Genomic DNA, 16,515 nt, shown 5'->3' on the forward strand with positions numbered 1-16,515 from the left:
CACCCTTCTCCCGCAAAATTCCTTGAAAATTTTACTTTAATACCCTTAGGCATAGTTGCACAGTAGTAGTAGACCTACAAGTATTGCTACCAGTAGTATTAATAGCAATAGTAGGAGTACTAACGTATTGCCTTTTGGTTTGTTGAACAATCCTCTCATTAAGTCCTAGAAGTCTCAATTTAATACAATTAGCCATTGCTATGACAATCTGTCCTTTTAATACTTTGTATGTTTATATTCTTCTTGAGATTTTCCTCTCAATGCTCTTAGCCTTAGAAGTAGTAGCAAGACAATTAGTAGTTGTAATAGTAGTAGTAGTAAATGTAGAAGTTATAGTAGCATGCATATATAGTTTTTTGGTCAGATGATCTTCCCCTTTAAGCATTCATCTTTTGATTTAGCTAAAATTTCCCTCAATATTAAAAATGGAGAAGTGTGGTAGTAACAGTAGTGGTGGTAGCTATAATAGTAGTGGTAGCATGCTAATATTGCCCTTGTGATTTTCTCTTCTATCATTTCTTGAAATTTCCAAATTAATATAGTTCATCATTCATGAGTTATACTGTTTTGACAATCTGTATATGCTCAATGTATTTTGCTTTAGTCCAACACCCCCCTCAACGGTTTCTGAAAGGCTCACCTAAATGGCGTTCATCTTTTGGAAGCTTAAATTCAAATATGCATACATTTCTCAATCATAAATACCCATATGTAAACAATGAGTGAATTACCTAATTTACAACCTTAAACCTTTGTTGTGAGGAGGCAGATTGCCCCTAAGATATTATTACTGGATCTTTCAATAATCCTGAGCAAAAACTCTTTCAAAATTTTCATTAAACATGTTTGGGGAGTGATAGGCTTGAGTGAGAAGGGGAGGGGTGGCCCTCTATTCACTTTTGATTCTTAACAGAATTCCTTGAAATTTTGACACCCATCCAGCCCCACCTGAACTTTATAAAACCATCTGTTCCATAAAAACCATATATACCCCAAGGGCCATATGCATGATGCCCCTGGGCTCTGTGTCCACCCTCAAGGCATAAATATATTCCTCTTTGGACTACTATGAACTAAATGGCTATCTGACAATTTTGATAGATTCTTTTAGGGAAAAGACTTAAAACACCTGCCCCCAGATTCTGGAGCTTGTGTCAACCCTTGAAGGCCTTGTTATATTATATTTAGATCATATTTTGAACAACTAGTATTCTCAAAATAACTATTGGATGCATTTGAGAAAAAAAAGGATACGAAGGGTGGGAGGCTGGTTGCCCTACAAACACTTTAACTCTTAAAAAAGCCATTAAAGCTTTGAATTTGCAACCAAATGAGCCCCCACTGAAGTTAATGCACCTACCCTTTCAACAAAAACCTTTTATGCCACTGGGGCATAACTTACAACCCTTGCTCTAAAGGCTCAGGAGGGGGGGGGTTGTCATCCTCAAAGAAATAATTAATAAACCTTCCAACCACACTGAACAAAATGGCTATGTCAAAATTTTCATTAAATGTGTTCAGGGTACTGACGGGCATGAGGGCAGAGGGGGCTGGTTGCCCTCCAATCACTTTTGATTATTGAGAAGGCACTGGAACTTTCAATTTCTGATGAAATAAGATGTCTTCAATGCTGCTATGACAACTCCTTTTATATGCAGCGCCTAGGTAAAAAAAAAACAACATTGTACCCACACATGTGGGCAAATTGTGTCCACATTTAACAATATAACTTACCATTTTTAATGCAAGAATCCTCACAAACCACGATATGTTCAGCCATTTTTGGTAGTTGTGGCAAATCCACAAAAGAACCTGGAATGCAATTAATGCAAATTAAAAGAGGTAAAATGCTATCATCCACACTTGAACATGGCACTAAGATTTTAATCAGGAGAGTAGAAGCAATAGTCCCTAAAAATACAAAATCTGTAATGGTTAATAATGGCTTTTAACCATTGAAAAGCAAATTTTATCTTAATACAGGTGAGAGCACAGGTTCAACTCCTTCAGCTGTCAAAAGCATTAGAAATCTGACTTATTTTTATGTAACTGTATTTAAAAACTATTTTTGGATTGTAAGTTAGAATAAACTTTCATGCTAAAAAAAAAAAAAAAATACAGCTGTTAGCTTATTATGTTGATAAATTTTCTAGGCCAAAAACAGTTGGGTTGGAAAACTTGGTTTAACTCTATAAATGAAAGATTTATTCATGGTTTAATGCTTAAAACCCAAATAGCCAATCCCAAATTATATTTCTTATGTGTCTTGTAGTACAGAATTCTTCTTTCAATCCAATACCCATAAACAACCATCATACATACCCATTTGTTTCAATGAGTACATGTGATGCTTTAAAAAACAATTTGTTTCAACAAACACAAAATACATGGAAAATATAATTTGTGCTACATGTTATTACTTTAAGATTCTGCAAAGATTTTAAATTAAGTCTAATATTATCAGCTTTAATATTCTTTTCAGATACATTGTGATTCTTTCCAAAGAGCACTAAACCCCCTCTAATTTTTTCATTGAGCCTTTGGCTAGGGTAAGACACCTGGTACTCAGACACTGTCTAATCTCAGTCAATATCTTTGATTTCAATGCAGTATGTCCAAAACCTAGACACGAAGACCTTAATCTTGGCCATGGGTAAGTCAATCACTCTTTAACACTTAATTTACTATATTACTCTATTATACCATCTAGAAACTCAATTTTTCACAGTCAGAATTTTCTATCTTTTCTGAACAAGTAGGTTATCAATTTAAATAGTTTTGCCATGTAGAGTGCAGCAAATTTTAAATTTACATACTGTTAACAACACCTGAAACCCTCTGTGACAAGTTTCTGGCATATCCTTTGGCCAATTGAAAGTGATGTGCTGGATCCAAGTTAAATTTTTACCAGGGATCATTGCAGATACCAGTAAGTGTCAAAAGATGAATGGGCACACGAAGCATAAAATATTGTCTATCCATTGTATCACCAACATGCTAATATTAATGCTAATATTATTTAATATGTTCATGCTAATATTTTAATCGTATAAACATTATGCTTTTACTAGCATACTAAGAAAGGTCAGTAATTCAATAATCTTATCCAGTTTTTGATATGTAGTAAATAATTGAGACAAAAACTTAGGAAAGTAGTGAAAAAAAATGTCAAGTTAAGTGAAAGTGATAGTTGATAGGGGTGGATAGTAACTAGTGATAAATCACTAGGGGTGGCAACCCTGAATGAAATGGGAATTTTGGGGATCTGACTTTTTTTCTAGAAAACAGAGATTTTTTCGGACATCCTCAGAAATTCAGGGAGAGTCAAAGCACTGATATTTTCAGACAGAATCTGCCAACAAATTTTACTACACCATGAAAACTGCCAAGTAGCATTGCTATTATGCCACCCCACTTTTTGCAAGATGGCTTTTTACATGCAGCCCTAGTCATGTTAATTTTTGCTTGTTTTTAGTTTGGGTTGATTATTTATTGTAATCTCTGTTCATTTTGGATTCCATTTATTTATTGATGGTGATTAATGGTAGTTTTTAGCTTGGAAGATTATTTTATTTTATTTCTGTTAATTTTTGTTTTAATCAAACTCTTTACTTTTTTTTGAAAAACTTGTTTTCTTGATTTTTTTTTTTTTATCTAGTTATAAGACGCATAGATGAGGGATAAAGTTAACTGAATTCAGCTCGAAACGATAAGTCATTTAACCTTATTTTTGGACTATAATTAAACTTAGAGTGTTGAGAATTGGAGTTGGGCATTTTTATTGAATAATGTGAATTATGTCTGATGCAGACAGCAATAGCATGCGATTGGTGGGTGATAGGAAACTGGTTTACTCGCCCATGCTAAATTTCATAGTATAATTACGAATCCGGAATAGATGAGGAAGTGATAATTAAGTGCCGTTGATTTTTTTGACAGATCAGTCATTTCTTCTGCTAAGGTGGAATTTTGGAACACAGTTAACAATGATATCCAGCCACCAAAGCGTATTGGTGCTAAGGCAGCGTCAAATAACGTTAAGAATATTCTCGACCTGCTACGTAAGTGTGATAATGACGATTTGGATATTCCTTGCTACGTCATTCGTGTACCTACTGAAGTCCCATGTATACCAGCGGTAGCATACTCTAGATTAGCTGCAAAAGTAAATAGCTGTGAACAGATGTTAAAAACTATGTCTTCTAAAATGGTGTCCTACGAAACCAATTTCCCATCCCTTTCATCTTGCAACAATGAAAATCATGCCACAGTGATTATCTCTAAGGTTTCTCCTGATCTGAGCAATCCTACAAAACGCAGACAAGCTCTGGAACAAGTTTGCGGTCATGAATCAATTCTGTTGGTTAAACCTGTTGGTGACAAGATGATTGTGTCCATTGATAAAACCGCTGCCCCAGAGTTCTGTGTCTAGGCCCAGTCTGTCCTACCCTCCTCAATTGTGAAAATGAAATCCAAAAAGTACTATGGTTTAGTTAAAGGCATTAAAAGTGATTTTGAACTCGCTAGTTTAAGAAGATCCCAGGGATCACTGATGCTACTCGTCTTGGCAACTCGAATTCCGTGAAGCTCTGTTTTACGGATGCCAGGTCACTCGTCCATGCTTTAAAAGATGGTATTTGGATTGAGTATGAATCAATTCGAGTATTTGTTTTTCACAATCTTCCACAATGCTGTAACAAGTGCCGTTCACCCAACCACCTACATGTGATTTGCATAAGTTCTTTCCCAAAATGCTCTAGATGTGCTGGTCCTCACAAGGCACCACGTGATTCGCCGTGTCAAATGCAGCCCAAATGCGCTAACTGTGATGGATCCCATGTTTCTTATAGCCTACAATGTCCTATTCTACGTGATATTGTTAACAGAGGAAAGAAAACCCCAAACCTTAAATGAAGGAATGGGACTATACAAGTACTGTACAAGATTTTACGTTTCTCACGAATTTATCACTGTGCAATAATGTTGTTTTTAACTATTACGATGATCAAAATAATCTGTCTACCAACACCTTAAATAGCCCTGACAGCCCTTTAAACCAGATTAACTGTAAATATCTCGACACTTTTGATTTTGTGAAAAATGTGAAACCTAAGCTAATGGAAGAGACCAAACTTAATGTAATTTGCTTTAACATCAGAAGCATACGGGATAAGTGGGCTAATTTTAAAGATTTAATTTTAACAAATGGTTACTGCCCTTTTGATGTAATTGGAATAACAGAGACGTGGCTTTCAGAAATTGATGATACTAATGAATTTTCCCTCACTGGCTTTCAAGCTATTCATATTGAAAGACAATTAACCAAGTCCTCTGGCGGTATTTCTCTTTACATTGGATCAAGTCTAAAGTTCACCAGACTATTAGACTGTGAATTCTTGTTCTCGCAACCTATAAATTATAGATGCATTTATTCAATAATTGTCGACATAAGTGTAGACGAGAATTCTTTTATTTTTTCGTTATTTTATAAACCACCCTCATTTCCAACACCTTTCTTTTGTAATCTGTTCGATGATTTTTCTAGTTTTATTAATTTACCACAAAAGAAGGCAATAATTTTGGGGGACTTAAATTGTAATTTATTAAATGTTATCAATAATAATGATTGTGATACCTTCTTTGAAACATTTACCTCAAGTGGTCTTCTTCCCACAATACTTTTTCCTACTAGAGTTTATCCTATGAGGTCTACTGCTACTTTAATTGATAACATTTTTGTATCAACTTCCCTGGGAAACCACCTGTCCTCCAAAATAATATTATCTGACCTGTCAGATCACTTTACAATCTATCTTTCCTTACCCTCCCTATCAGCTACTAAACACCATAGAACTAATACCCCTACGTCTAATAGAATATATAATACTATGAATATGAACCGGTTCATGGATTGTTTGAAATCCTTTTGACTGGTCCCAAGATTTTGGATTGTCAGGATGTTAATTCAGCCCCAAGTAATTATACACAGGGATTGAGTGATCTTTTCAGTTCAACCTTTCCAGTTCATAAATCAAACTGAAAAACTACCCATATACGCCCCTGGATGTCCAATAGCCTGATAATCTCTTCATACCGAAAAAATGACGTATATAAGCTAGCTTGCAAAAGCAGTAGCGTTATTGACCTGACTAATTATAAAAAATACAAAAACGTATATACCAAACTCATCCGGGAAGCAAAGAAAAATTATTACTATTCAAAAATCTCTCACTGTAAAGGGAACTTGCAAAAAATTTGGACTACAATAAATGAAATTCTTAAAAAAAAAGGAATTCAAGATCTGTACCAATAAACCTTAGGGACATCAATGGCAGATAAATTGACCCAATTTCAGTACCAAATGCTTTTAATAATCATTTCACTAATATTCTGAATGCTAACTCCTGTTCCTTCTCATAGTCAGTACACCCTAGCAAGAATCTCAGATCCATGTTTTTCTCTCCAACTGATTGCAAAGAGGTGCTTCAAGTTAACGAATCTCTCTCCAATAGTAGTACACCTAACTTCTTTGGGATAAGTAATAAGATTCTTAGGACTGTATCTTTTTATATTTGTGAACCCATTGTGCACATAGCAAACCTGTCTATGACCAATGGAGTCTTCCCAGAAATATTTAAACCAGCAATTGTTATCCCAATTCATAAAAAAGGCAATCCGTCTGAGATAAGCAATTATCATCCAATCTCACTTCTCCCAGTTATATCTAAAGTGCTCGAGAGAATTATATTCCGACGTCTTATTCCCTTTGTATTTGGGAATCATTCATCAGATTCGTTGATTTGTACATATGGCTTCATCAATATGGCTTCTGTGCCAAATTTTCAACTGATCATGCACTTATAGATGCCACACAGTTTATACATTCCCAACTTGACCTTAAAAATACTGTATTGGGCTTATTTCTGGATTTTTCAAAGGCCTTTGACATGGTTGATCACAGTGTTTTATTAAGTAAACTGAATAGCCTAGGGATTTGCAGAGTTCCTTTCTCATGGTTTGGCTCTTATCTCTCTGGTAGAGTACAGAGTGTGAGTCTAGGCAGGGTGACTTCACATCCCCTACCTGTCCAGAGGGGCGTCCCACAGGGCTCTGTTCTTGGTCCAATACTTTTTCTCCTTTATATTAATGATTTTGTTACGGATCTGGGTCCATAAGTGCACCCAGTACTTTTTGCTGACAATAGCAACTTTTTCATCACTGGTCCTAGTTTACCCTCCATCATCACCTCTACTCAAACCCTTCTGAATAGAGTACAGGAGTGGTGTCTCGTTAACTGCATGACTATTAACAGCAAGAAAAGTCAGGTGGTATTATTTTGAACCCCTTACAAAAAAATTAAGCTCAGCCAGAACTTGGCCTAAAATATTTTACCAATCTCCTCTCATAGGTCAAAGTTGCCAAGTTTCTTGTGTGTCCACATAGACTCCTGCCTGTCATTTGTAACACATGTGTCCTATATCAGAGCCATAATTTTGTGACAGGTAAGTATGATTAATTGTGTGAATTATTTTCTCCCTCCCAATATCCTTGTCACCCTTTATTATTCTTTTATTTACCCATATATCTCATACTGCGGATCTGTATGGGGCAATACTTATCCTTCAGTTACCAATAAATTAAAATCTGCTCAAAACTGTGCCGTCAAAGCAGTTTTTTGGTTGCCATGCCTATATCCCACCAAGGACTTGTACTCCGATTTTGGTATTATCCCTTTTGAACAAATCATCAAAAAATTTAATCTATCCCTTGCATACTCCGCTTACCATAAAAATCTTCCTCCCCACTTATTATCTTATTTTAATAGTAACAATTCTGAAGACCACTGTCTCCGTTCATCCAACCGTTCCTTCATTGTCCCCAAGTGTATCTCTAGTTCCACCCAGTGATCCCCAATTTATAAATCTATACTTCAATGGAATTTAATACCCTCCAGTGCTGAGCTATCCACAAGTTTTCGGATGCTACATAACAATGTACTAAAATCTTGATATTATATTTCTCTAAATGTTTATTCAATTTGCTTTAATTACCCATGTTTTCTTTTTTCTTTTTTTTTCTCTTCTTCATTTTCAATTTTTTGTTGTTGTTTTGGTCCTTAACAAGTTTGCTTCTAGGATCTTTATTATTATTGTTGTGATGTGTTTTTTTTTTAATAATAATAATAATAGTAATAATAATGAAAACCCCAATTGATTGGCATTTTTATTACTTATAATTTTTAAGATTTGTTTAGTGAGCTTTATTGTTGAATGTTTACTATGTCTGTTTAATTTAAGCTGTGTTTTAGAAGTTGAAGATGCATTGTAGAATTGTAAGATAAAACTGTTGTTTATCTTACTGCAGTGTGTAGGTATTTGTCAAATCATTTTTGGGGTCTTATATTTACAAACGTTTTCAAATTTTCAAGTGAAATTTGTTTCATAATAAAAACGGTTTTTACAAAAACTAATTAGCTGGAAATGGCTGATAATAAGACTTAACAATACATCTTCATATAGTTTTTACAATCTGCATTTATAGTGTATATATCTCTCTAAATTAAGAGTCTATAAATTAATTAATTCTATTATTTGATTTGAAGTTGAATTTGAAATAAGTTGAAAATTAGCTTTTATGACCTGAACTGCCTACCAGAAATTTATTATAGAATATTAATTTTTTCAAACACCAGAAACAAGAAGAACAACAGCGAATTTCTCAAGAAAGTGGAAAACAACTTAGAATAAAAATCTCAGCCTTATGTCCAAGGGCTGTCCTCAGCAATACAAAAATATAGAACAAGAAACAATTTACAACAGGATAAAATCAGCAAAACTAAAATGAAAAGTTTTTCAAAACAGACCCAGCATCCTTACCTCAGCAAAGTTCAAACAGGACTGATAAATAAATTGTGATGAAATGGGGCAATCCATTGATATGAAAGAGAATGATTTAAAAACACGTTTTTAATGCCAGCCTTGTTTTTTAGCTGCTGATCTTGTAGGTCTATTAGTGACAAGTTCTGTGTTAATATCTATTGGTTTTTTATAAAATTTCGTGAGGTCACTTTTATTTAAATTTGTGTATAGAGCATTTAGTGAATATTCTCCCAAGTCCCTATTTAAGGAAATATTATTATTAGTCTTAAGTCTGATTTCAATTGCTTCTCAAACTACTTGCTTTATGCCTGGGTCATTGCTAATAATGGCTGATTCTTCAAAAAGTATTTTGTGGCTAGGATTTTCAAAAATATGGCTACTTAAAGCATAATCAAAGGAAACAGAAGTAATATTAGAATTCAGAGCTTTGGTGATATCATCCTTATGCTGTTGTAGGCGTTTCTTTAAATTCTGGTGGGTTCTCCCTATGTAGAATTGGCCATAGCCATGCAGTATTCAATAGAAACCTCTTTGGTGAGCAACTGGAGTTTTGTCTCTACCAGAATTTAGGAGATTTATGATTTTCAAATTATTGGTAAATACAACTTACAGATTATTTTGTGTATATACTTTTTTAAGATTCCTAGTGATTTTTGGGATATATAGGAGGTAAATTATGTTTTGGGGCTAATTGGGATTCTCACATGGTAAATTATCATTGATTTTATGGGAGTGTCTTTTCAGTCTATGGTAAATTGTATTATTAATAAATAAAAGAGGATACCCATTTCCAAAAAGGATGTCCCTAATAAAGTCTAGTTCAGCTGTGATGTAGGAATCAATTCCTACATACGGAATTTCTACAAAATAAGTTTTACAGAATTCATTTAATGAAGGGAAATATTATGAGTCAGTATATTTGAGCCAGTTTTGCAGAAATACATAGCATAATCTAAAAAGCTAAAATTTTGGTTATCTTTGTGTTTTCACTTCACTTTTTATTTCCATGAAAAACTGTGGTCTGTTTAAATTAGTTTTATTCAAATGGATAGATTTGAATAAATCTATCCATCACTCCACAGTCAGAGAGAGGACAAACTTTTGCTCAGTATGTGCTGTCTCAACTTGGAACAGTCTTTCCAATGACTGTCACTAGTGAATCCATTAATTCTTTCAAAAAATGCAGTTGATTTGGAGTGGAGTAACATGGAATGGAAGTACCAGTGGGACACCACACTCCATCACACCCACTAATTATGTCACCTAATCAATTCAACATTGAGATGTTCTACAGGAGGATGAAGGACAAATTTTTGTAGCTAAACTAACTAAAAAATTCCCATAGTAACTAGAAAAATTTCATTTGCAGCTTGTTCAAGAATAGTAATAATAATTTTTTAAGCTTATTTGATATCTAGTGGTTATATGTCTGCCTCTTTTTTTATATAATGAACTGTTCTTTGTTAGTGCCAAAATAAAGTAAGATATAGCACAAAGAATAGGGCAATGCAGTTACAGAATGCTTCCATTATTAGTATTTTGATTGTAAGTGAATACTATAGTAACATAATTCTCTTATTTTTATATGGTATAACAGATAGAAGAGGTCACTTGAGACATTCAGTTAAGAAGAATAGGAATGAAGATCCACCTCCCCAGAGAGGGGGAGGGTTGGAGTTCACCCATGTATAAATCAGTCTAATTGTTTGAGTAGCTTGTTTAGCCAAAAATGAAGATCAATAGGCAATGCTGGTTGAATTGTCATGGCTTTTTGCACTGATTTCATTAACAGCTGTACATAACAAAATAAATTCAAGGATCAAATTAATTTGGGTTAAAACCTCACATTTCAAAGATATAATTAGTATAACAGTTATCAAACCTTTCTTTTTATTTTTAAGACTATAAACACAGAACAATTGTAGGAATTCTCTCAGAAACTAAATTAAATGCACAGTAACAAAGAAATTTTAAAATGTTATGCAAGAACAACTGTTTGAAATTTTATAAGATTTTTTTGCATGATTAGAATGCTTTTCAAAGTGGAATAATAATTTCAAATTGAATCAGTAATTTGATATATGAGATTACTTATGAGTATGATGAGGCTACTCATCTTGCATTATATTGATTTTTTAAAGGTTTAATATGCTGGTATATATTTAAGAAATTTTTATTTTAAATTTTATTTCCAGAGCAATAATGATTATTCAGGTTGGCAAATCTAGCTTTCATTTGAAGAGTATGCTACTTTGCAGGGAAGACACAAATGAATCTCAGACTTCCAATTGTTTTCAAAAACAATGAAATTTATTAGGCTAGTGGGTGAACAAAACCCAGCCATTTGATTTTGATATATTTATTTATTAATAAATTTCAAATTAGTCTGGGGACTAAACTGCATACTTTAATTGCATTATTGTAGTCTTATTTTGATTCTAGGCTATATAAAATTCTGGAACAATATGTTTAACACAGGTATCAGCTATTTTCCCAAGTCCAAAAATGCCAGCCATTGGCAGCAGTTATTTGAGTGCCATGGACCAATTCTATTCTCTTTGCAAATTCCTCCTAAATCAAATGCAGGTAAAATTTTAGTTAATTGACTTCTTGCTATCTTAAAAAGGGTTTAGGTTAGGAAAATGAAGCTTTCAGGGATGAATCTACAGACTAAAGTATGTCCTGGAAAGATATTTTGAAGCAACTTCCACTACTCCTTCTCCCTCTAGAGGGCCTGACCTTTGATGACCTTTAAAAATATATGTGTTAGAAAAGTGAAACCTTGCAAAATAGATCTTCTGCTAAATTGAAGTATAACTAAATTGTTTCAGCTCCATAACTTTGCTCAATTCAGTTTTATAAGGTCTTAAAATATGCAAATACATTTCCTAAATTTTGAAAAATAAAAACATTGATATGGCTCAAAATTCTACTCAAATAATAGGAATTGCATTTTCAGAGCTAATGGCAGAGAAAAAGCAACTAGTAACTGAAAATTCAGGTAAAATGTTGTTTTGTCAAAATTTCAATTGGTATAGACCTGTCATGTAGGCAAATTTCATGGCCCTCTAGACAGAGAGGGATTGGAGGTGGGTACTTTAAAATACCTTCCTTGGACATACTTTAGCATGTAGACCTATCTGTGAAAGTTTCATTTTCCTAACCTAAATGCTTTCCGAGATAGCAAGAAGTCAATTAACTAGAACTTTATCCAAATGCATGCTAAATTTGGATTCAGGATGCAATTCTGATTGTGGTCATATATTTAATTCTTAGCTAGGCCTACCTGAATAGTCTGTTAATATAAACCTTGAAAAAATTGGATGATATGCTTACTTTAAAATTTACAGCACCTATCAGGAATTGCATTCCCTTTTCTTTTTTTATTTTTATTTATTTTTTAATCAGCTTAAGTCAATCATTACTAACTTTCATTTAATAGGCTAGCCTAAGGCAATATGAGACCATAAGAGGTGAAGGGAGCAGAGGGTTAATTGTCCAAAATGCAAAGAGAGAAAAGTGAAAATAAAAATGTCTCTCTTTTTGTTCTGGTAGGCCTATGTCATCTACTAAAGAGAAGCTATTCCCAGACCTTTACCTATTTTGCCAAATTAGGGAGGGAAGGAGGAAAAAATAAAGGAAAGATTATATTTGAATAGCTAATTTAATGAAGACAAATTGCTCTTTAATAGGCCTAATTCATGTTTTCTTCTAGGTTAGGTCAATCCTTATGCAAAGATTAATCAAAGCTATTTTTAAAGCCTAACCTCTACAAAACTATAAAATCATAATGACTAAATTAGGCCTACCTGTTAAAGGAAAAGACTATTAGTTCAAACTCTCAATTAAGCAAGCTTATCAATGTATTTGGTCATTGCCAAACATGAAACAAAAAAACAGCCGCAGCTTTTGAAAAATACGTTCATCCATTGTTGCCGACGAATTCGTAGAAAAAGTACCGCAAAATGCCCTAAAATTGTACTATTGATGCCAAAATTGTACCATCTATTGTCTATTCTATTGCGTGTTGCGCTACGTGCAAGACGCAAAAAGTTTACGCTACGCACAACACGCAGACGATCGGAAAAGAAAATTACAATAAAGAGAACAATGTATCAGATATCTTCTTTCCAAGATATTTGAGAGATCTCTTTTTCCCTGTGGAGACCAATTTGGCAGAACTCCGGTAAATAACAGAATTTCTATTCAATAAGATTTTCCCAAAATTGGGGCGAGATCAGTATTAAAATGTTTGCCTCTTGCCATCGACTCTCTTATAAAGCTGAGAATTCTTTCTCCAACAGTAAGAGTAATTATTATAGTGTTGCTAGATTTCTATGTGATATAAGCCACAAATCCTTTACCTAATGCTTAGCTATCAAGCTAAGATAATGGTAAATCGCTCATCTGTAATATTCCTAAGCGTCAACGTTAACAATTGTATTTACTATCTCCATCTTGACCAAGTGGAATTTGGGCATTTTTTTTTCAGCTGAGCCAAGCAGATCTTTCAATTGGGGCGAAGGAGGAAATAAGACTTCGCTGTCAATGCTTTCCTAAAACTGCTTCGAGGTCGGTATTAAAACGTTTATCTCTTGCCATTGAGTTTACACGGAGAGGAAAACTTGACGGGAATCCTGTCTCGGAAACAGGATTTATGTTTACACACAGAGGGAAAAGTGGGAAAAGATTCTTTTCCCACAAAACATCATTTTACCATAATTTTCAGTTACTAGTTCCTTTTTCGCTGCCTTTAGTTCTGAAAATGCAATTCCTGTTATTTGAGTAGAATTTGGAGCCGTATCAATGTTTTTTTTTTTTTTCAAAATTTAGGAAGTGTATTTGCATATCTTTAAAACCTTATAAAATGGAATTGAGCAAAGTTATGAAGCTGAAAACAATTTTGTTGTACTTCAATTAAGCAGAAGATCTATTTTGCAAGGTTTCACTTTTATAACACACACATTTTTAAAGGTCAGGGCCCTCTAGAGGGAGAAGGAGTGGATGTAGTTGCTTCAAAATACCTTCCCAAGACATACTTTAGTCTGTAGATTCATCCCTGAAAGTTTCATTTTCTTAATCTAAACCATTTCTGAGATAGGAAGAAGTCAATTAACTAGAATTTTACCAATAGAACTATAGGGCATACTTTAGCCTGTAGACCATCCCCAAAAGTTCCAATTTCCTAACCTGGTTCATTCAGCTGTTCTGAAATCTCAGCCCAAAGCAAGTCTTTTAGCTTTGTTTTCTTGTAGTCTTGGTGAGCAGTGTCATAAATACCAGGCTTGTCCTGCACCAAACAGATTAAATGAGTAATTTTGGGATGATTCTTTACTGACATGTTATTTGTTTGTCGGCCAAAATCAACAAAACTCTAAATATTCTCGTTTTTCTTGCCTACACATCAAGCAGAATTGGTCAAAAACGGTCTCGGTGAAAGGAATCCTTGCTGGTCGCTAGACTTTTTTTCTACCCGGATTCACGAACGGAATCCTTTCAAGTGGACCGGAATTCCTTTGTCCGCGACGGGAATACTCGTCCCTGTAAACGCGCTATGACTCTCTTATAATACTGAGAATTCTCTCTCCAATAGTATTTTTATTTCAGACCAAAACTTGCAGAGATACCTCTTAGGGCTGTTCCACTTGCTGAATTAAATGATACTGATAATCAGTGGAGATGACTCCTTGAAGTGGACTGGAATGAATGTTGTGGTGAGGAACTAAAATAAAGTTAAAATCAAGTTGCTGTAATTGGAGATAAAGCCAAGACAGATAATGTGAGTGAGAATTAAATGTGGCATAAGCCTTTTTAAGGATAGTTTCAAAATGATGTCATATCACTTGTTGATAGATGAGCCTATTTCATATCCATCCTTTCATACAACCATCATAAGGCAGAATTAAGATATAGAGTTGTATGGAGAGTACACAAAACAGACAGTTGCACTAACAAAATTAAAATCAAAATTTAAATTAAAATCAAGTTACTGGCATCGAGCCATGGCTAATTAGAGAAAAAGCTAATACAGGTAATCAGAATGAGAGGCAAATCTGCCATGAGCTCTTTTATAGGATTGTGTTAAAATGATTTCATTTCACTTGTTGATAGATAAGTCTATCATCAATCCGTCCAAGACTGTTCTGAGTTCTGGGCCCAGGTGTTTCAGTTTCATTACCCTTTTATACATTTATTTATAACTCATTTACATCAAAAGATAAATAGTGGAAAAAACACAAACAAAAATCAACAGTAACATTACACACACACAAAAAAAAATAAATCACCAAAGACAATTAAACAACAATAACATTAAATAAATAAAACTAATGAAACCAACGAATTAAACCATGATGAAGCGACAAACGCTGATACGCTGCTTCCAAAATCTTTTTGTGTCAGCCTTTCAGCTTTTCAGTAATATTCGGGAGTTGAAACTTATTTATTATTTTTCTATTCCTATACCAAAGAGGAAGATCGAGAAGATATTTACGAAAACGGAAATAGGCCACCCGAATGTCGCTAAAATCCTTAATCCTAAGCAAGCCAAAGCATGGTTAGCATGCTGGCAATCGATGCCAGACCAAAAACCAAGCTCGTTCTTCCCAAAATTTGCATTCAAAATGATTAAAGGAAGAAAAATATATTCAAAGATTTTGCTAAGATCACAAGTAACCGGGATCGGCCAGTAAGAAGGACAGTCCAATGGACTCTTACCTCGCTTAAAAACGGAAACAACAGTTCCGCACAAAAAGCTATCAGGAGCAAGAGAACAACAAATACAAATTTAGAAAAGCAACAGTAAATGGAAAAACAAAGACTGTTAATTTACTTTAAGATGATAAGCACTAATTCCGTCAACATCAACGGAGCTTGATTTCAATTTCTTAACAGATGCAATTAAAGCACCAACAGAAACGGGAAGAACTTGTGCCTGAGTCAAGGAAAACGGGAGAACCAAATCAAGCAACTTTGAGTAGAATGCGTGCACTGCATAATTCAATTTGGAAAATATAACTGAATAGTGGTCAGACCACACAGTTGGCAAAACAGGGCAATTAAGATTTGCTGAGTTATTTAATTTGAATGAATTAATCACTTTGTCCCATTCATTCTTGTTGAAAAAAACGGAATATGGTTAAATGATAGCCTTTATACAGCCAAATAAATTTAATCAAAAGTTAATGCTTTTAAAATGCCCGCTGCTGTAAATAAATAAAATTCATATACTTTTGAAAAGATAAGCAATCGTCTTGGATCTTTAATATCGATGCTTCACTTTCACAAGGTAATTTTTTCTTCCGTAAACAAATGTTTGAAAAAGGTAGACTTTTAACAAGTGAAGAAATTTCGCATGGAATTCATATTTACTATTACTATAGGTTCTATAGATTTGCTTCACTATGAATTTGATATTGGTATAACATAGTGGGTCATAGCGTTTTATTTAGGCAAGGGATTGCCCTCCCCCCCGCTGCATAAAGTTTAGTTTTAGTTGGAAACTGCGTTAAAAATGGTTCCAATTATGATACACGGTTTTATATGCTTATTTTTAAATATTAGTTGTTTGCATGAAAATTAAATTTACTCATTATCTTAGGAGAACGTTTTCATACAGCATCTCATGTTTTTGAGG

The 16,515-nt window shown here is 34.0% G+C and overlaps 1 protein-coding gene across 2 annotated transcripts in view; it reads right to left on the reverse strand.

Annotated features, from left to right (window-relative positions):
* The window catches only part of LOC136038566 (zinc finger protein 813-like), a 30,336-nt gene extending 17,520 nt beyond the window's left edge, over window positions 1–12,816 (reverse strand). For both annotated transcript variants that reach the window (XM_065721740.1, XM_065721739.1), the window contains exons 1-2: window positions 12,689–12,816; window positions 1,735–1,812 (exon numbers count right to left, since the gene is read on the reverse strand). In XM_065721740.1, coding sequence (XP_065577812.1) covers window positions 1,735–1,780 — 46 coding nt within the window. In that variant the 5' untranslated portion in view covers window positions 1,781–1,812; window positions 12,689–12,816. The remainder of the gene's footprint in view (window positions 1–1,734; window positions 1,813–12,688) is intronic.
* Between the last annotated feature and the right edge of the window lie 3,699 nt (window positions 12,817–16,515).

Source organism: Artemia franciscana, chromosome 18 (assembly GCF_032884065.1).
Source record: "Artemia franciscana chromosome 18, ASM3288406v1, whole genome shotgun sequence".
Lineage (NCBI taxonomy): Eukaryota > Metazoa > Arthropoda > Branchiopoda > Anostraca > Artemiidae > Artemia > Artemia franciscana.